The sequence below is a fragment of the Suillus plorans genome (assembly GCF_016647745.1).
Source record: "Suillus plorans strain S12 chromosome Unknown HD556scaffold_10, whole genome shotgun sequence".
Taxonomy (NCBI): Eukaryota; Fungi; Basidiomycota; class Agaricomycetes; order Boletales; family Suillaceae; genus Suillus; species Suillus plorans.
The window spans coordinates 371197-390391 of NW_024537394.1; the positions used below are offsets into that span (position 1 = coordinate 371197).

Consider the following 19195-nt stretch of genomic DNA (forward strand, 5'->3'; position numbering starts at 1 on the left):
AGTGATGCGCAGTACAGTATGATACATCCTGCGCCGGGTCGAGTGTTTCTACCCCTTGGTGTGTCTCCGTGTACCGATTCATGCCAACAACAAAAGTGCTTCATAGCACTGGACGTCCCTGCCTTTCGGTAAGAACTGCTCAAGGATCTGGGCCACGGCTCTTTCTACAGCTTAGTCAGTAAGCAACTTAGGTCAGTAGTAATTATAGCCTGTTCGTAGTCACGGTAGTGTCATATCACCATCCCAGCTTAATTACCATGATCGTGTCATAGTCCTGGCTCAAGCCGCCCGCCATCACTCCAACGCTGTGCCTCATGATAAGTCTCATCGGCCACGCTTTTTCTGACAGGGGTCCAACAGCATAAGTAATCTGTGTCCTGGTGGGCTCATGGGGTAGGGTGCCGTTTGTAGTTGTCTTTACGATAATGGCACGTATTTCTCGCTTGATTTCTCAGCGATGTATCATGAACTCATCTCCATCCCCGCCGGGGTTCCTCGCTGACCACGACGAGCCATGCGCTGGGGTCAACAGCGCCAAGCCGGGGCCATCTATGATCTCACGGACTTCACCGCCACACCCGATATCCGCTATCCGGTATTCGCGTCAACAAAGCGAATTAGTAAGTTACGAGTACAGCATCTAAGCTGACCTAATTTAGCCACTGGTTATCGAGTCGCGCGCGATGGCGCCAGAATTCCGTGCAGTGCACGCCAGATAGTACAAAAATAAATGAATCGGACTGCAATCGCGTGTCCATTTCCCACTTTCCCTTCACGCCCATTGTGCGAGCACCTTGGTCTATGACTCGTTCAGCATCTCGCTCTTCCTCGCGGACCAAGCCTGAGCCCTCAGCACGCGAACAGCATGTCAATATAGATGATGCAGAAGCACCATTCCCTCAGCCAGCGCGCAGAGGTCTACATCGTGGCCTCTCTGCACGTCAAGTGCAAATGATCGCAATTGGCGGTACCATTGGAACGGGACTTTTTCTCGGAACCGGAAAATCCCTTGCCCAAGGTGGCCCTGCGAGCATGCTGATTTGCTATGGCATAGTGGGATTCATCGTATATGTGACGCTGTTGCTGTTAGGGGAGATGGCTACACAGTACCCGGTGGCCGGTGTGTACTTCTTTTTTTTATATTTAGCCAGCGTGCTAATCATTCCTGTCTTTCCAAGGGTCGTTTAACGCCTATGCAATACGCTTTTTTTCGCCATCTTATGGTTTCGCGTTGTCGTGGAACTATTGGTTCAATGATGCAGTGTCCGTTGCCTCTGATCTTACTGCTGCCCAACTGGTGTTACAATTCTGGACGCCGTCGTATCCTTGGCTGGTTAGCCTGCTCTTTTGGGTGTTTCTTGTATCACTCAACTCCTTCAACGTCAAAGCTTACGGAGAATTGGGTCAGTAACATGGATTTCCTTTCTCTTTCCAAAATGGTATTAACGCCTTGCGGTAGAGTATTGGCTTTCATTCCTGAAGGTCGTCACCATTGTGATCTTCATTATCCTTGGCATCCTCGTCAATGTCGGTGTCAATCAGTCGCATACCTACATCGGAGCACACAACTGGCACATTCCTGGCGCTCCGTTCGTCGGTGGCTTTGGTGGTTTCGCCAATGTTTTCGTGACAGCTAGTTTTGCATGTAAGTTGCATTGCTAATTGCGAACTTATTCAGCTGATCAGTCTGTAGACGGTGGAACAGAGAGTCTAGGTATCACCGCAGGAGAGACGGAGAACCCTTCGAAAAACATGCCAAAGGTTGTTAAGTTTGTATTTTGGAGGCAAGTAAAGCATTCGGACGTCCATAGATCATTGATGTGCGAGCGGTGAAATTAGAATTCTGTTGTTTTATATCCTGAGCATCCTGCTCATCGGTCTGAATGGTGGGCTACTCTTTGCTCACACACTGTTACACACCTGACTGTTTTGATTAGTGCCATGGGATTACCCGAATCTGTCTAATAAGACAACCACTACATCCCCTTTTACGATTGTATTTACTCTAGCGGGTTCAAGTGAGCAATGCTTCCTTGCTCCTTGTTCAAGTGCTAACGTTGTTTCGAACAGACGTAGCCGGGTCATTCATGAATACCGTCATTCTTACCTCCGTATTATCTGCCGGTAACCACGCTCTTTTCGCGGGAACAAGAGTTCTGTATGGTCTATCTGTTGTTAGCCCCACCCCCCACGCACCTCGTATATTTTCTCGGACTACTCGGGCAGGTGTTCCCCTGTACGCGCTGCTTGCGACCAGTAGCATTAGCGTGCTATGTTTAGGCAGCAGTTTTATTGGCAGTGGCAAATTGTGGGGATGGTTACAAAACATTGTTGGGGTCTCAAACCAGGTTCGTATCAATACGCGAATGTGTGGTAATCCTTGACTAAGAAAACATTAGATTGCCTGGTTATCAATTGGATTGGCTAGTTGGAGGTTCAGGAAAGCCTGGATCAGACAAGGTCGATCTTTAGACGAAATGAAATTTCGAGCATCGTGGACCTGGCCATGGGGTCCTTACTTTGTTGTGCGTGTGTTGATACTGTTAGCTGTCTCTTCCCTAACCCATGTGACCTCCCAGATTATCACAGTGATCTCCCTCATCTTGAGTACGTACTGCACCGCTGCCTTTGCATACTGAGTACTGACGAGTTGAAAAGTCCAGGGATGGTCCTCTATATTCCCCACATTCTCAGCAGTAGATTTTGTCTCCTTTTACATCGAGATACCCGTCATGATTGTCATGGGCCTCGGCTGGGTCCTTCTCAAGAACGCCTTCATAGACTCTACACCAGTTTCAGGTAACGCCGATCCTCCTAATGAGACGACCTCTCTGATACCCCGTGAAACTGAAACCCGAGAAGCTCGTTACAAGTGGAAGTCCGACATTGTGGACATCGATACGGTTGATCTGTATGGTGATGAATATAGGGACGAACCATTAGATGAAGTGAAGGATAAACCAAGGGGAAAGAGGTTCAGCTTTTTTTGGAAGTTGTATGACATGGTGGCTTAGATTTCGCATTCGCATCTTATACCGATATCAGTTTGCTTTTTGTAACCATAACATACATCCGGTATTGTACCTTAGACCTATAATTGTATTATTTAACGTGATATGAAGTGCTATGTCCCAGAAACTGGAACCAACAGAAGCAAGAGAAGACCGCTTTGCAACTGACTAAGACAATGTCACGATAAAGTACGCTATGTTGGGACAAATTGCTGTTTCCTGATGGTATATGTGCATTCATTCTACCATGCACTAATTTCTAACATACAATTTCAAGCAGGTGGGAGAAATACTGCCCATAGGACACAGCTCAAGGCACCCCACAAAACACTCCATGTGACCCATGCCTTCCCCCACTTCGGAAGGTCAAGCATGAGACGAGCAGCAGCCCAGTACGTGAGTGGAAGAGACGGGAGAAGCCTAAGTGATATCTGAACGTGAGCATTGAATGTCAAGATCAACGTGAGCGCCAAGGCGTGGAGTACGTGGGGTAGTAGGGACGGAGATAGAAATGGAGAGTCAAGCTGAGGAGGGGGAGGGACGTCATTCTTTTTTGAGCGAATCCGCGGGGCGATATGAGGAATAATGGCGGGTAAGTTCGATAGATAAAACCAGCAGAATGCAAACACATTAAGCAAGACAGGAAGCGCGAACATGAAGTTTGGGATGTTGGAGACAGTCCAATATCGCAAGAAGCCAACGTTCCAATATTTGGATTGCACGTGGGAGTATATCGAAGGAAGCATATTGTTCGTACACCAATCTGGTATGTGTGTTGCTGATGGCTTGCAGAATAGCAGATATGCAGTAACATTGTGGTGGATGAAGGGTATCAGAGGTAATGCAGTCAACAACACGCATTTAAGCAGACGTCTAGGAGTAAGCTGGCATAAATGCATTAACTCGGATGTCATAACTCGTATGATTATGCTTACTAGATCTTTCTGCCCTGTCAGAAAGGGCGCGACCAGCATACCCCACAGTATGAACCCGGACAGGAATATTCCATTGGACCTGAACGTGCTTGCCAATGCAAAGCATATAGATGCTGCAGCCCACTTGGAGCGAGCACATGCCAGCATGCCTCGATATGAGAGATATGTGAAGAATGGTTCGTTGTATGATGCCAATTTAAGCGCAACGGGGCTACTCGATAATAGAGAGAGTGCAGCGGATAAAAATGCCAGGGAAGGTGAGCGGAAATAATGTAATGATAGGTGATACAGCACATGTGTTGAGTCGCACAGTATGGCCATGCCTGCTCCACCTCGAAGAAGCGTCCCCCAACCGTTCGTATCAAAACCTGCCAGGGCTTGCAGGTGGTCCGAAATGCGCATCAATAGTGGCAATCCATTGAAGAATGCCCACTCGTGTTCATATACATATCCTTCTCTTGCTATGTGCGCGAAATGGAACGCATCCCAGCGAAGGAGGATAGAGGATGGGGGTGTTCCGTTGATCCAAATGCTTGGTGATGCATCGAACAGTGGAAGCGAGCGAGCAGAGATATAAACTAATATCCAGACTGCAAGTCGCACTATCACAGAAAGGGTCAGTAAAGTTTGAACATGCCTACGCGTCGTTGCTGATTGCATTTCACTGCTAAGTAAGTTTCAATGCTTCAAAGCTTCAAGCTCAATTTGGAAAAGCGTTGTTTGTTCCTATTTGGAAAGTACAAAGTTTACGTGCCAAAAAAACTTATGTAATCCGATCCACTTTTAGATGCCTTTGCACGTATAGACTTGAATAAGCATGACTTGCCACATGCCACCAGCCGAACGCCGGGCTACTACGTTTCATTCCCTCCAGCGTCAGGCTTTAGCGCAGCAGTGAGTTCTGTGGTTTACCGTACGTTGTTAATATTTGCTCGAGAACTATGACTAACCAGCATAAACAGGTTATAAAAAAACTCGCTTTCTCACTGAAAGCATATTGGCCGCAAGCTGTCGTGTGAAGTGTATTGCTACGAAATCACCTGTCAATTGATGTCGCCAAAGTCCAAAGACTTCAATCTCAAACCAAAGATACTACAGATGCCCCTGACGGCACCTGTAAGCGCAGCGGCTGCTATGAGCCCTGCCATGCAGTCACCTCTAACGCTGATTGAGTTTGTGACTACTGTTCCGATACCACTTGCTTCAGAGCTAGTTGCCCTTGCGCCATATATTCAGGCCATAAGGCATTTTGCACAGATTATCAGCTGGGAATCTTCATGGGAGGAAAGTTGGCTTGCTCTTGCCACATGGTGGGCATTCTGCTTACTCTCCGAACCGACCCTAAAGTATGTGTGTTCAACTATCTATGTATTCTGGCTGATTTGAACCTCTTTGTTTGCCAGGTTCTTCTTACCACTTGCAGTCTCATTTGTTCTCGCACTGAGACATTGGACATCATCCAATCACACATCTTCGGGAATCTCACCGCCGGTAATAACCGACAGCACCCTTCACGCTCTCGTATCTGATCTAGCGACCATTCGTGCCCTGCTTCCCTCATCACCTCTCGTCGAATCCCCCCTTCCTCCATCGTTTGTTGTTCTCCGAGTGCTTGCATTTAGCTATCTGCCCTACCTTATCCTCACATCCTTTGTTGGTCTCCGTATTTGCATCGCATTATGTGGCACCCTGTTCATGATTCATAGAGCGCACTGGGCCAGACATGTCCGAGCATCCATTACTCGCAGCGCACATATCCGATGGACATTTTACCGACTATGCGCGTTTGTTTCAGGAGTACCGCTCCCACCACCCGCATCGCCCTCTCCCACGGAAGTTTCTATCAAGATACGCCCGGCATCTGTATTAGCAGATGATGCACCAAAGCCTTCTCCGCCTCTCCGCTTCCTGTTTACAGTCTACGAGAATCAGCGGTGGTGGATGGGTCTTGATTGGACAGCTGCTCTGCTTCCTAATGAACGCCCATCATGGTGTAGCTCCTCCCTAGTTCCATTATCCCCGCCCTCAGTCTTCCCTCTTCCCGCCTCTACAACGGCATACGTCGCTGTTGGAAAGAACGGTCGCGCAAGACGTGTAGCTCGCTGGACGTGGGAAGAACCTGAATGGCGCGTTATCATACGCAAGGAAGGCCAGGGGGGTATCTGGCGAGTGGAGAAGACACCTCCAAAGGATAAAGACGGACCTGACGAATCTACTGCAGCACGGATGCTACGTGCTGCACGCGGCCGCGACAATCTGAACACAAGCTCCAGTGGTTCTGCCGAGTTGCCCGAACGAATTGACGAGCAACATTCCAGCGACCCATTCCTCGATTCTGCATCTGAAGATGAAGCTGTTACAGACCCTGAGGGTTGGCTGTATGGTGATAACAAATGGGAGGGTGCGAGCTCGAAAGGCGGGATGGGAAAGTACACGCGCTTTCGGCGTTGGACTCGCATTGCTGTGCTTAGTGAGACTGTCGAACTTGTGGGTCCAGGCGAGTTGGGAATTGTACGCGATGCTACGGAGGGCAGCGGATATGGGACTGCTATGAGCTCCATTTTCGGCAGTACCGGCACCCCGTCTATAAGCGCCATCTCGCCGACGTTGAGCTCGTTTTCGGAATTAGAAATGCAGAGTACGGTGACAGCGCCAGAGTCGCAGAAGGATGGAAAAGACGGGAAGGATGGAAGTAGCACGAGGAATATGTTGAGACAGCGACTGAAGGCTGTGGTGGAAGGAACGACACTGTGATGATAATGACCTTTGTAATATTGTTTGCTTTCGTAGGGGGTAGGTACATCTATGTATGAGCGCTATCGATAATGGAGTATTTCGTTTCACGATCTGCATCGCACTAGCACACGAAAGGACAATCATATGGAAGGATAACTTATTGTAGCAAAGGAAGTCTAGCTCGGGTGTCGCCAGACTTTCACCGTCCCATCTGCGCTGCTTGTAACCATCTCCCCAGGGTCTGTTGGGTGATGCTCTGTCCAAGTGATCACCTTGTCATGAACTTTTGGCGGAGGATTGGGTTGCAAAACTGTAGCCTAAAAACAAACGTAAGCACGGTAATGGCATTTGTGGATTCAGATACTCGCATCGACCAAATCCCAAGCCCAAACGGCACCATCTTCATCCCCACAAACAACTGTCGCTTCTTCATGTCCAAAGCATGCTCGACAGCGATACGACGTGTGATTATGGCCAGTGAAAGCATTGAGAAGCTTACCACTGGTCGTATCGAATAGCCTGACATGCGAATCAAGCGTAGATACGAGAAGCGTGGTGCCATCAGATGAGGGGATAGCCGAGGTAACGGGCTCTGTGGGGCATGATGAACATGTGTGCAATAAATATCCACAGCACTTACGCCCTATGAAATCTGAACGTAGTTCGCCTTTGCGTAGATCGTATGTTCGGACATGTCCATCTACAGAGCCTGCAATTATCGTGGTTGCATCCACGTGTAAGGTCTGCACTGCGTCGCGAGCTTCTTCGAGTATTTGAATCGGCGCACGTGCTGGTGCCCTGCCGAGAACAGTTTTATATTATCCCTGGGGCCAAACGCTTCCATACTCACCGCAAGTCCCATAGTCTTACTGTGGAATCATACGAGCCTATGATAAAGCATGGTGAACACTGTCATTTGCACATCGAGTAAAAGGTATAATCTTACCACTTGCCAGCACAGTCGCATCCGCATTAAGCTCTACGACATTCACCTTGCCCATATGGCCTGCCAATCTACGTGTCGTCACACCCGCCGTCACATCCCATACGAAGACAGAACGATCTCCTCCAGAAGATGCAAACTTTGTATTGTCGTGACTCCTACACAATATACGGTCTTATTCATCAACTCCAATAGAGGTCAAGAAACTAATGATGTGACTGACACAGATATGGAAAGGACCTCGTATCCGTGGGCCTCAAACTTCTTAATCTCGGTACCAAGGTCTGGATTCCAGAGACGTATCGAGCGATCCTGTCCTCCACTTAAGACGTATTTTGCGGTTCCTTTGGCATATCGAACAACATGGACAGGTCCTCGGTGATTCGAGAGTGTTTTATGGAGCGTTCGAGCAAGTGCTTGTGGACCTCGTGAAGGAGCCATTTAAGTTGAGTAATAAGCAAACCCTCAAGTTCGGTCGCAGTGGCTCATTGCCTAAAATTGGAAATTCCTCGGACCTGTTCGGTCTATGAATTACTGGCGGGCCGATGCAACGATCGGTGATATGCCTCTTACACATTTCTCCCCCGTACTGCCATGTCCAAGCACCGACTGTCCCCAGCGCCTCTGCCGCCTGCAAAGAGGCTACATCATACTCGGATCTCGTCGCAGGGGCATTCCCTTATCACAACATTTGACAATGCGCTCTATGACGAGCTCATTCTGTTTATCTTCTCGTTCCTGAACTCCAGAGATCTATGTGCCATGCATGGGACGAACAGAAACTGTGCGAGGCTCGCGAGCGACAACCAGGTATATATTTGATTAATTGGGCAACAAGAGAATGAATGTTGAACACACTCGGGTCGGCCACTGCTCTGGTTATGCTTGTAGCTCTGGAAAGCCTTGTTTGTCAGAGAGTATGGTAAAACAAGGTTGAGGGGAGGCAAGGGATTTTATGGTCGGACCGATGGAAGATCAGTTAAACCGCTTCCCTTGAGAGCTTCTACTTCTACGTCATCAGCTGATGACGCTCTGGACTGGAAATGGATGTACCGCATCAGCTCGAACTGGAAGAATGGTAAATCTTACAATTATTAACAATCTACTTTCCCTTTTTCATATACATTTTTAGGACGTTGCGCTATCGAGCACTTTACTGATGCTGAGGGAACGGCTCTAGCTCCGCCGCCAGCCTTTCCTAGTCAGCACGTTATATTGGCAGGCGGGTTCACCATATCCTCGTCGAAGGTTTGTGGATCCTCCCTGCTAGTACGAGACAACGGTGGAGTATCGCGTACTCTGCTTTGCAGGTCTACTCTAGCTAGACCTGTAGCGGAAATATCTGCTATAGCACTCGATCAATCTCCACCTTCCTTATCTTCCTCACACGTCATACGCCTGGCTGCTTTCCTGACAACTGGAGAGTTCAATATATTCGAACATGATCACTCTTCCTTGTCCTTGACCACCACTCCAAAGCAAACTTATGTCCCTTCGTCCCTGCACCGTGCTTCTCCGGTGACCCACGCAGCCTACAATCATCCGTTGCTTGTCACATTGTCGCACTCATTTACGCTCATGATATACGACCTGAGCAATGATTGTATTACACACACTCAGACACTCACGTCTTTCACTAGTCATCCTCCCACGTCACTCGTACTTTCCACAGTACCTTCGGCAGCATCGTACAAACTCGTCATGGCCTACGCTATTCCCGTTTACCCTGCTCACTGGAGTGTGGGTGCCACAGAACTTATTATATCTCCATCGGGCATTTTACCACGTAAACGGACATTCACTACGTCATCCAGCGAGTCATCACCGCAGGGGGCTTTTGAAGTGAGCGTCACCAGGTCTACCCGTGCTTTTGACGTTCCGCAAGGGTGGATAGACGAGCGCAAGCTTCAACTTATGCGTGACCAATGGGGCCGTAAAGTAAAACAAGTAGCAGATACACAAACGGATGGGAAGTGGGTCGTTCTAGCCCCTGGAGATGTGACCGATATGTCTCCAATATCCCATGGGTCTTCAGTTGAAGGTACGGCGCCCCAACAGGGGCATCCACAGTCACTCCCATACATCTCACCTCCGAGCCACACATCGAATCACCTTCAATTATACCGCCTTCATGTCCCTCCGATTTCAAGTTCATCGGTCCATACACCGAGATTGACGTTTGTCCGGACTTTGCATGGACCTTTGGGCTCTATTTCTGCGCTTTCTCTTGCGGATGGGCGTTGTGTTAGCCTGAGCTCCAACGGAGCAATCTGGGTGTGGGATCTCGAGGGTGGAGATGGGATTGAAGTCGCTAGGCCTGTCGAGGGCAGCTTTGCAGGAACAAACAGTACATGTGGTACCGTTGCATTTGATGAGCGAAGAATTGTCAGTGCTGGTGTACGGGGTATCGAGGAACGACGGTTTGATATCTAGTTGAACAGTATATGTAGAATTTTGTATCTTTATTGTTTTACTGACATGTTCATTGAATGGTTCGGCGATGTTTAGATAGGGGCTAATACAGCCGACTGTCCGACTCGGTTGTTTTTCGGAGCTTCAAGCTTAGTTTTAAGTTTAGCGCCCGACTAGCTAGTACTTATGGCATTCCACTAGTCCTCCGACAGGGTCAGGGCTTGACCCTAGGTTTGTCCGGCTCGGGTCTGCTCGCGAACACATATATATCCCCACCGTTAATTGCTTGATATTTCCTCTGACTATCAGTACTTGGGGCAGTCTCGGACTTTGGCCATTTTTTATTTTTCCTTTTTCAATTTTGGTCGCTCCTTTACTGATGTTGCCAGTGATGTTGTCCCCTTCCATCATCGATCCTGTTGCACGCAACATCGTTATACTAACAAGTGCGTTCCAATCGCTATCTGAACACCCTTTCAGTTTGATTTAGACTCATCAGCGACTTTAACCGCGCTCATGGTTCTTGAGTATATTTGGTTTTTCACCGATGAAGTCCGGCTAGTCTGGCCGTGCGTCCTTGTTTGTGGTTTGAGAACGACATTGATGAGCATTTTTCTGGCGAACAGGCGATTTTTGAAGACCATGGAAGCTAAGATTTACGTGGTGACCAGGTATGCTGGTTTTGCTGGCCAAAGGTGGGTGGTTCAGCAACTCAAGGTCGCGTGCTCACCCCTGTCGCCAGTTTTAACATCTGGTTTGCATGTAGGATGGTCTCGAAAGTTCCCAACAATCCGTCCACTTGCAGAGCATGGTACTGGTACCAGATCTTGATGACCCAGTGTCTGCTGTTCTCAGTGGAGTTATTACTCATGCTGCGAGGTACGTGACTTTCAGGTCTTACTCTGGGTGACTGCTTATCCGCCTTTATTGCAGTGTGCAAGATGTATGGAAAAGGCAAATCTATCTTTGCACTCTCGATCGTCTTCGGTGGCGCACAGTTTGCCGCGAATGCAGCCAGTGCTCGATCAGTTATAACTGGCACTAGCTATTCCCCCACTTGTGTCATAATCTCGCCTCATCACAGTAGGATCTATCACGGGTGAGGACTTTTGCACCTCTTGTATATCTGATCGCCGAATTAGGAACCAGCGTCTCAATCATTGTAATGTTCATGTTCATCCTTTCTACAATGCTATGGAGATTCTTCAAAAGTTCATCCGGCCTGTCGGAAGCTCCTCGTGCTTGGCTCAAGCTTGCGGTCCGCGACGGCAGCTGCACTACCATTGCGGTAATGGGTAGGTTTAGTATACTTGTTTATTCATATATGCTCATCATTGCAGTGATCTTCATCTTTATGTTTCTCTGCAGCACACGCGTAATCAACACACGGATGAGTGGAAACATCATCTTCTAGTAAGTCTTGCGTGTACCACAGGTTTCTTTCCTCACTGAATTTCATTAGCGTACTGTTTTCCCTCCTTTGGTTTGCTGTTGAGTGCAAGATTTAAGCGGTCATTCCCCTCCTCATTCACTTTCTCAGGCTGGACGCATAGTCCTTCATGACGCAAAATTCCGTAAAATGCAAGAATCTCAGAAGAGTGACATTAATGATCCAAGGTTGACTCAGACGATCGAGGTGGAACCTTTTGATGACTCTGATGCATTTCCGACGAGTCCCTCCAGCCTCGGGGTCGAGTCGATCGAAGTTTCCACCCCGTTCGACTGCATGTCAGATGCGGGAACAAGGGATATCGCTGACGAACACCTTTGCGGGGAAGACGATATGCAGCTGTCGAAATGCGCACCTACATTCATACTTATTGAAAGATGCATCAGTGGTAGGGGTTTGGGCTTTAAGAAGTAAAGCAATTCTATTTGTTTCATAAGATGATCATAAGTTTCGTAGTACATACTCCACATATCACTAATGGTTTTACATTATCAGGCATATGGTGCCACTCTTCGACTGAAAGTACTGCCAGAGTTACCCAGATTCCGGAACGCAACCTGCATGTCATCTATATACAAGCGGTGACCTTCGGTCGTTGCTTTATTACAGAGGTAGATTTTTGTACGCTATACTTGCACCAACTTTATCTTCGTTTCCTCACGGCTTTTCATGGGACATATAGTTGAACGTTGACCAATGAGCAAAAGGAAAAGTAGGGTGGGCACATAGTAAATTAAGCAGCATGCGGTGGATACAATTGACACCGAGCGCTTATATATGTACGTTAAAACCATCGACTTGCCCTCGTCGACTCCACACGCAAATTACGGCTACCTTCTTTCGAATGATCTTCTAGGCTGGCTAGGGGAGACTGTGTCGTAGCGTCCGCTGTGGCTCGTGAATAAAGCACACACTCAACTTACACTGTGGGCTGACCTGAAGAGTAAAGTAGATAGTTCTACTTTCAGTGAATACCCAACTAACTTGGACCCGTCATGTTGCCATCAGGTATCACGATCCGCTATCAGCGGTAAGTACTACTGGGATGCCTACCACTTGTAGTGCAGTAAAGAGCCTTGTAATCATCCCAGTAGTACTTACCGCTGATAGCGGATCGTGATATATCTACCTTGGAACGATGCGAATCAGTCGTGAAGTAATCCTTGTACAAAACATAATCGAGAGGGCCCGGATCATAAGCGCTTCAAATCACGATTTACATAAATGACGAATTTCGAAAATTGCCAAGGTAAACGAAAAATCTTTCGAGACAGGGATGCCTAATTAAGCATTTGTAGTTAGTCACCAAGTCAGGATCAACCTGTTCATGAACCTTCCTTCTTCCCCTTGGCACATGCTTTAGCCGAATTCTGCGGGCTACTGAGGCTGCTTGGCGTAGAGCCGAGATTCAAGACGCCGTACCCTATAAAATGCCTGCATCTCTTCGGTGGGCACCCGAGTAGTCAGTCTACGAGTTCGCCGAGTCCGAGTCCGAGTCCGTCTTGATCTCGGTTAACTTGTAATAGAACACGTTCAGCGGGTATTTGCACATGGGCCGGCCTCACCTCTATGTTTGAGCTTCGTGTTCCTCTTCGAACAGCTGTCTACGAGACAGAGGTACCCTTTTGTTCAAACATTGTCCCGCAAAAGAGTGAGCATTTGAATGATAGCTTGACCTACGAGTTCTGAATCTGACCACGTTATTACAGACATGTCAACTTTAACTGAAACATCTTTGGTTCACTGCAGAGCGATGGATTCTGTCGCTGTCGTCAGCACCAAACAATTGGACACTGTCCTTTGTACGATGAACTTTGCAAACTCTCTCTTAGAGATGGAGATCAACGAAGCTCGGATTGCTTTGCAGAGAGATGCAGAAGAGTTATTGAACATAGACTCCGTGGTTGACAGCCTACAGGCTGAGATCGAGGCGATACACATGCGCATGGCTGTTCAGCAAGAGAAGCGGCGCGCTGTAGAAACTCGCATCCTCGAAAACAAAGCTCGCATCAGTCCTGCGAGGTTCCTTCCTACAGAAATTTTACAGCAAATATTCAAATCCTGCCTCCCCAACGATCGATATGTCGTCCCCCACATAATGTCCGCCCCGCTTTTACTTTGCCAAATTTGTCGTCGCTGGAGGAACATTGCATTGGCAACCCCAGAACTGTGGTCTTCTATTGATGTTCATGACTGGGGCGTCTGGACTGCAGAATTTTACACGGCAATGGTGGCACGCTGGCTTGCAGCAGCCCGTAACCGTCCGTTGGCTGTCAGCGTGATGTGCCTTCAGAAGTGGGATTGGTTTCGCCAGTACGATCCAACACAGTCAGGGCTTTTCCGCCTGCTTGCATCACACTCGGCGCAATTTCGTGATCTTCATATACAGGCCAGCCGCGGCTACATTGATGCATTTATTGCCAGCGGTGCCTACGCTGTAAAACACATCTTAATATCCGTCATGCCGACGTCGTTCCCTGTCAACTCCGGACATCCTCTTACCCTTGGCACGTCGAGCATTACGCACGTTGCTCTCTGTGGAAAGGAGGCGCTCATCAAACTCATTCCACGTGCCACGTTCCCTCAAATTACCCACCTTACACTCGATAGGCCAGGGGCAGAAGTCGACTTTATGAAAATCCTCCTCGACTTCCCAGCACTAGTTGAGCTGAAAGTCAAGCTTTTCTTCCACAACGAAAATTTGGAGATAGTTCATCCTCCCCCTGATGCGATGACCCTCAAGCATCAGGCGTTGGAGATACTGAGTATCTATCTATCAGAGGATGCGCTTCAGTTCGGGGATGTAACACCCCTAGCTCGCATCTTTGATTTGTTGTCTTTGCCGTCTTTGCGAGAGTTGGCCTTTGTTGCTCTTGGCCCAGGCTGGGAGGCTACTGTCGACGAATGGCTTCCTGATTCGGTGAAGGTGTTATTCAGTGGGTCATCATGTTCGGCCAAACGCCTTCTTTACCGCAATTTTAAACGCCCTCTGGACATGATTGACTGCCGTGAACAGCTTAGGACCCTTGCTATTGACTTGAGGGTTGACAATGTGGGTTTCGGCTGTCATTGGTATGATATTGTATCTCAGCAGTTTTAGCCTCACATATTTTCACGTGCACATATCACTAGGTATTAGATTTCTATTGATAGGGACGACGCAGCGAATACAACGAGTGGAGTTGAGATATTATGATTGACTTCTAGATCTAAGAAAGTCTGTCTGCCCCACACTGCCACAAGAGGATAGATAGCAGGGCACCCCGACAGCATTTACTTGTGCGATCCAATAACACTGAGCACGAACAAGCGCCTACTAATATCATCCGCGCCTTCGGGCACGATCCCTGTCATGTCTATCCACCACTTGAGCTGGGCCCTCAGCTCATCTGCGGAATTTGTTTCGCTGAACATAGACCTATCGAGAAACACACATATCAGAGCCAAGTCATTTATAAAATGGGATACCTACATTCCACGCTCTTGCAATGCTTCCTTCAACTCTGGAAGGGTAAGATCACGTCCATACGCCTCTTGTTTGAGCAATTTATCATCGGACGCAATGTTCTGAAGGTGGCGATGTAGACGCCACTGAATCAGTTGAAGTGGCCCCCAAGCGGGGACACCGATGACTCTACAAAAAGTCTTACATAGGTTTGAAGATAGATTTGAAAAGTACGCACCCGCATAGTGCCCCTGGGTTTTTCAGACTGAGAGTCGGAATAAAGCCAGAGCTTTCGCTTTCTTTCCGCAAAACATCGAATAACTGCCAGTTCCCTGCGAGGACCAGTTGTTGATTGTCGCGTGCCTTTGCATTGATACGATCTCGTTGACCTGGAAGGACGCACGTAGATGGCAACATTCGAGGGACGTAAAGGGCAATAAAAGGAATGAGCTCTTCCATAACTACGACAATAACAAGGAACGGAATGAGCCTATAAGGTGTGAGTTTAAGAAAAATCAAAATAGATGGACAGATGTGTACTTCAGTGCATCCTGGTGGAATGTTCTGATGAAACGCGACTCCGCTCTGGAGAGCGCTGCACCGCCTGTAGCTATGCGCGAACGAATTGCTGCTGCCTGATTACGGTGCGTGTTTATGGCCTTCAGCCCTCGGAAATAGAATTTCTGGCGGAGCAAAAAAAAAATTAGGAGAGCAAACGCGCCAATGAGGTTAAACACAGACAAGGAGTTCGAAAGCTTGATGAGTGAAGCGCTTGATGGCACCAGCATCATGTGGAACTGGTCGAAGGACTCCCTTAGCAGCCGCATCTGCTATGTCTTGCTTCGCTAGTTCGATCGCAGACGGAACAGACTCTGGTGTACTTGATATTGGAGAAGGACGAAATGCTGGAAATGAGGGTTGCGTTTGCTTTGGGGATGCTGAGTGAGGCCTTGGTGTCGTGCTCGATGGTGGAGGTGTTTTTAATGGGCCAGGCTTGAGCTCCACCCGATGCTTGCGAGGTGGTACGGCAGAAGGTGGTAAATTTGAGGCATGACTAGACTTGTCATCGGAGGAAGAAGTGGAAGTAGAGGCAGACCGTGCTGAAACTTTCCGTCCAACTCTTGCATGGTAAAACAGCTGTAATCTACCAGAAGCAAGACGTTGGCCCGAAAGTACCAAGTGTAGCTGCCGTGGTTGGATGATGCTGGAAGCGAACATCATGTCAGTATGCCGCCAAGCAATTCGAAGTGCACAAACCTGTTCACCGCAACATTCTTTCCAGTAAAGCGAAGCATACAATGAGAAACAGCCCTGGCAAGTTTGTGGAGGATGGTTGTACAACTTTTAAGTACTTTGATATGCAAAACTCGGTGTTACTCATTAAGGTCACAAGGTCACACCATTCAGTCACACCCAACAATCCTAGATCAAGTAAAGAGTTGAACGTTCATCATGGTCTACGATAGATGTTCAGCAGTGATTAATTAATTGTTCATGGCTGTCCCACTCCCTCCTCCCTCGATATAATTCTGTCTGCGTGCGGCACAGCCCACCTCTACATGAGCTGTAAAATGTCACACCCAAGCAGACACCGCAAGCCAATATTAATAGACTCAACGCAATAGGCTATATCCCAGTCCCATAATATACAAAAAGATCCTAGTGTTCACACTGCAGAGTGAACAAGTTCCACTGCGCGCTCGCAAACCTCATCAATCCCCCACCGCTCGCCCATGCCATGTTTCAGGTCTAGAATTTCACCCACCTCATCGCACGCACGCAGCACCATATCGATGTCCTCCTTTGTATGCGATGCACTAGCACAGAACCGTGCACGACCCTTCTCCAACGGTGTGGCAGGGTACCCTACGACAACGACAACAATCGGTATTCTCCGTGAGCGCATCAGACGTGAAAACATCATGCATTTGCCCGGGTTAAAGATGAGCAGAGGAACAATTGGGCTGAATGGATGACCAGGAATGATGAAACCGAGCTTCTTGAGGCCCGCGTGCAGATAACGGCAGTTGAACGCAAGACGGCGGATACGCATCCGAGCTTCGGATCCGTCTGCGAGAGATGGGTGAAGGTTTATCCATGCCGGCAGCATGCTTGCAGGTGCCATTCGTTGGAGCTCATTTGGACTGTCCTTCAGAGCAATAGCTGAGCTAGTAAGGTTGAGAGAATTTTGGGATTTGGACGGCTGTGGTGCTGGAGCAACGCCCATGATGCTCGCGATCGATGCGATAATTTGTGCAAGCACCGGGGGCGCCATTGCTTCTGCATACGGACATGAGTGACCGTGCAGCCGGAGATTATCGATGAGGGTTTTCGGCCCTGCGATGTATCCGCCTGCAGCACCAAAGGACTTGGTGAATGTGCCCATCAAGACATCAATTGAGCCAGGATGGATGTTAAAGTAGTCCGTCACACCACGTCCATGGGGACCGACCGCACCGACTGAATGTGCCTCATCGATGAAGAGGTAGAACTAAAATAAAACATCAACGTCATAACCCCAAACAGCAACTGCAATACGGACCTTGTACTTCCGCTTCAGCTCAACAACCCTAAGCAGGTTCACGAGTGTGCCCTCCATGGAGTACAACCCCTCCACGATAACCAAGATTTTCTTCCAAGGACGATGCGTCTTGGGCTGGCCCTGGCTTATCGCCTCACGCAGAACAGACTCAAGGCTTGACATATCATTGTGCTTGAACATCCGGATCTGCGCACCACTCTGGCGCGCACCGATGCGAATACTGGTGTGATTCAGTTCGTCGGAAATGATCAAGGACTTCTTTCCCACCAATGCAGGGATGAAGGTGGAGTTGGTGGCAAAACCTACAGAACTGACCAACGCGTCTTCCGTCCCCAGAAAACGTGCAACGAGGGCTTCAGCATGCACATGGAGCTCGTTGCTCCCACTCTCAAGACGCGTGCCGCAGGTGGAGATGCCATAACGATGGACACTTTCTGCGACTGCGTCTGAGCAGCCTCCTCGGGCCTGGGAGAAGCCGAGGTAGTTATACGATGCGATGTTCAAGGCGCGTGTCTTGGTACCGGTGTAGATTTGATGAAGGTTAAAATCAGTGGAATAACGGTCGAGGATTAGAACAGTGCGACCAGGGACACCCGCAATAGGTTGGGAACAACAATCGTCCACACGACGCTGCAGCCGGCGGGTGTAGAAGGAATCAAAATCCGAATTCAACGGTGCATATCCCTGCACATTGTATTAAATGAATTACATAAATGTGGGAATTAAGATGGCACTTACATTATGGGGCATAAGGTGGGTGAAATAAGATTTGAAAAAACGCTTTCCAAAGAAGTCGCGCGCATGGCCAAAACAGATGACCATGAGGTAGCTTATGTAGGTGGTGAGGAGAATGTAATACGGAGGCTCCTCGATTGGGTGCTCCTGGAAAGGTTTCGTGCAGTCATGCTTGGAGACGCAACGATAGGTCTCATTTGTACAGTGACCAAATTCTGTGTGAACGGTGGCAAAGACTTCGGAGGTGGGGGGTGTGAGCGGGTTCACGAGACAGTTGTTCGTATCATCCTCGTCGTTAAGCAAGGTATCGTCGGATGAAGCTGTGACAGAGGAAGGGGTAGATCGTGTAGGAGATGATGATGATGTAGATGAATTGCTGTGACTCCGAGCGCGGGTGTCCGCTTGTTGAACAGCAGAAAGGTACGATATTGCCCTCGACATTAATGGCAACTTGTCAAGTGATTTTGTCTCCTTGAAGATGGACGGAGACGGGGTAGGCGGATTCAAAGCAATGGGAGACGGCATTTTTTTGTCCTGTCCAACGAATAATCCTCCGGTCATCGACGATGAAATGGAGAGAACAGCACGATGATGCTATGGCAACCTGTCCTAGTCGTAAGACATACGCAAACTCTAATGAGCAGGTGTTGTTTAACCCAATTGCGGGGCTATTTAATAAGCCTGGCAGAGTGACTGATGACGAGGAACTCGGAGAGGCTCCATAGACAATAATGGGAGCAGGATCGTCCCCTGCCGAAAAGTTCACGCTTCTTCAATGCCACGACTTTTTTGAATTCAGCTGCCACGTAGTCACCGCATGAAAATAACCACATCACCGTGAATGCCCGCGCAGAAGATGGCATCATAGGAAACATAGACATCTATATAGTGGCCGCCTTTTTCGTGCTGCAGATGAGAAACGTTCTCTAGCGAGCTCTTAGCGTTGATTGAGAGTGGACTTAATGCTCCCTAGACACCACGAACGA

The 19195-nt window shown here is 48.5% G+C and overlaps 9 protein-coding genes across 9 annotated transcripts; 5 read left to right on the top strand and 4 right to left on the bottom strand.

Annotated features, from left to right (window-relative positions):
- Positions 1–801: 801 nt before the first annotated feature.
- HD556DRAFT_1231081 (amino acid permease-domain-containing protein) lies at positions 802–3014 on the top strand (the record flags this gene model as incomplete). The annotated part of the gene is given in 10 exon segments (XM_041297401.1): positions 802–1120; positions 1179–1403; positions 1460–1645; positions 1694–1820; positions 1840–1886; positions 1938–2018; positions 2071–2348; positions 2400–2525; positions 2580–2607; positions 2659–3014. The coding sequence occupies 10 exon segments, from the start codon at positions 802–804 to the stop codon at positions 3012–3014; spliced, it is 1773 nt and encodes a 590-aa protein (XP_041164016.1).
- Positions 3015–3148: 134 nt separating this feature from the next.
- HD556DRAFT_65842 (glycosyltransferase family 76 protein) lies at positions 3149–4645 on the bottom strand. Its single transcript, XM_041311220.1, has 2 exons — positions 3947–4645; positions 3149–3895 (listed from the first exon to the last, which is right to left on the bottom strand). Exons 1-2 carry the CDS (start codon positions 4604–4606, stop codon positions 3284–3286), a joined length of 1272 nt encoding a protein of 423 aa, XP_041164017.1. The 5' UTR covers positions 4607–4645; the 3' UTR covers positions 3149–3283.
- A 92-nt stretch (positions 4646–4737) lies between these two features.
- On the top strand, positions 4738–6825 carry HD556DRAFT_66094 (integral peroxisomal membrane peroxin-domain-containing protein). The gene is made up of 3 exons (XM_041311229.1): positions 4738–4859; positions 4909–5292; positions 5350–6825. Exons 2-3 carry the CDS (start codon positions 4997–4999, stop codon positions 6698–6700), a joined length of 1647 nt encoding a protein of 548 aa, XP_041164018.1. The 5' UTR covers positions 4738–4859; positions 4909–4996; the 3' UTR covers positions 6701–6825.
- Positions 6795–8067, bottom strand: HD556DRAFT_1344910 (WD40-repeat-containing domain protein; the record flags this gene model as incomplete). The annotated part of the gene is made up of 6 exons (XM_041302213.1): positions 6795–6999; positions 7051–7274; positions 7323–7480; positions 7533–7569; positions 7629–7783; positions 7849–8067. Coding segments are annotated over 6 exons (934 nt in total), but the record flags the coding sequence as incomplete, so codon positions are not given.
- Positions 8068–8132: 65 nt separating this feature from the next.
- Positions 8133–10182, top strand: HD556DRAFT_1344913 (uncharacterized protein). The gene is made up of 3 exons (XM_041302214.1): positions 8133–8435; positions 8517–8703; positions 8758–10182. Exons 1-3 carry the CDS (start codon positions 8220–8222, stop codon positions 10056–10058), a joined length of 1704 nt encoding a protein of 567 aa, XP_041164020.1. The 5' UTR covers positions 8133–8219; the 3' UTR covers positions 10059–10182.
- A 52-nt stretch (positions 10183–10234) lies between these two features.
- HD556DRAFT_1344927 (uncharacterized protein) lies at positions 10235–12149 on the top strand. The gene is made up of 9 exons (XM_041302215.1): positions 10235–10483; positions 10537–10606; positions 10664–10732; positions 10780–10916; positions 10971–11136; positions 11187–11332; positions 11378–11450; positions 11500–11527; positions 11578–12149. The coding sequence occupies exons 1-9, from the start codon at positions 10417–10419 to the stop codon at positions 11899–11901; spliced, it is 1080 nt and encodes a 359-aa protein (XP_041164021.1). The 5' UTR covers positions 10235–10416; the 3' UTR covers positions 11902–12149.
- Positions 12150–13056: 907 nt separating this feature from the next.
- Positions 13057–14587, top strand: HD556DRAFT_1305327 (uncharacterized protein; the record flags this gene model as incomplete). Its single annotated transcript, XM_041299764.1, has 2 exons — positions 13057–13138; positions 13197–14587. The coding sequence occupies 2 exons, from the start codon at positions 13057–13059 to the stop codon at positions 14585–14587; spliced, it is 1473 nt and encodes a 490-aa protein (XP_041164022.1).
- A 23-nt stretch (positions 14588–14610) lies between these two features.
- Positions 14611–16318, bottom strand: HD556DRAFT_1344940 (uncharacterized protein). The gene is made up of 6 exons (XM_041302216.1): positions 16190–16318; positions 15674–16136; positions 15473–15615; positions 15171–15422; positions 14960–15121; positions 14611–14905 (listed from the first exon to the last, which is right to left on the bottom strand). Exons 1-6 carry the CDS (start codon positions 16225–16227, stop codon positions 14761–14763), a joined length of 1203 nt encoding a protein of 400 aa, XP_041164023.1. The 5' UTR covers positions 16228–16318; the 3' UTR covers positions 14611–14760.
- A 280-nt stretch (positions 16319–16598) lies between these two features.
- Positions 16599–18734, bottom strand: HD556DRAFT_1430539 (pyridoxal phosphate-dependent transferase; the record flags this gene model as incomplete). The annotated part of the gene is made up of 3 exons (XM_041304917.1): positions 16599–17423; positions 17475–18158; positions 18213–18734. The coding sequence occupies 3 exons, from the start codon at positions 18732–18734 to the stop codon at positions 16599–16601; spliced, it is 2031 nt and encodes a 676-aa protein (XP_041164024.1).
- Positions 18735–19195: the final 461 nt, after the last annotated feature.

Bases quoted from the DNA above. Each gene is read 5' to 3' on its own strand.
- HD556DRAFT_1344940 (XM_041302216.1), bottom strand. From the start codon at position 16,227: ATGCTTCGCTTTACTGGAAAGAATGTTGCGGTGAACAG. The intron at 15,423-15,472 runs GTACACATCTGT...CACACCTTATAG, and splicing joins TTCCACCAGGATGCACTGAA to GCTCATTCCGTTCCTTGTTA. The intron at 14,906-14,959 runs GTAGGTATCCCA...GTTTCTCGATAG, and splicing joins GCATTGCAAGAGCGTGGAAT to GTCTATGTTCAGCGAAACAA.
- HD556DRAFT_1344927 (XM_041302215.1), top strand. From the start codon at position 10,417: ATGTTGCCAGTGATGTTGTCCCCTTCCATCATCGATCCTGTTGCACGC. The intron at 10,484-10,536 runs GTGCGTTCCAAT...TAGACTCATCAG, and splicing joins CAACATCGTTATACTAACAA to CGACTTTAACCGCGCTCATG. The intron at 11,137-11,186 runs GTGAGGACTTTT...ATTAGGAACCAG, and splicing joins CACAGTAGGATCTATCACGG to CGTCTCAATCATTGTAATGT.
- HD556DRAFT_1344913 (XM_041302214.1), top strand. From the start codon at position 8,220: ATGTCCAAGCACCGACTGTCCCCAGCGCCTCTGCCGCCTGCAAAGAGG. The intron at 8,436-8,516 runs GTATATATTTGA...TTATGCTTGTAG, and splicing joins GGCTCGCGAGCGACAACCAG to CTCTGGAAAGCCTTGTTTGT. The intron at 8,704-8,757 runs GTAAATCTTACA...ATACATTTTTAG, and splicing joins CAGCTCGAACTGGAAGAATG to GACGTTGCGCTATCGAGCAC.
- HD556DRAFT_65842 (XM_041311220.1), bottom strand. From the start codon at position 4,606: ATGCAATCAGCAACGACGCGTAGGCATGTTCAAACTTTACTGACCCTT. The intron at 3,896-3,946 runs GTAAGCATAATC...CATTTATGCCAG, and splicing joins TGACAGGGCAGAAAGATCTA to CTTACTCCTAGACGTCTGCT.
- HD556DRAFT_66094 (XM_041311229.1), top strand. From the start codon at position 4,997: ATGTCGCCAAAGTCCAAAGACTTCAATCTCAAACCAAAGATACTACAG. The intron at 5,293-5,349 runs GTATGTGTGTTC...TTTGTTTGCCAG, and splicing joins CTCTCCGAACCGACCCTAAA to GTTCTTCTTACCACTTGCAG.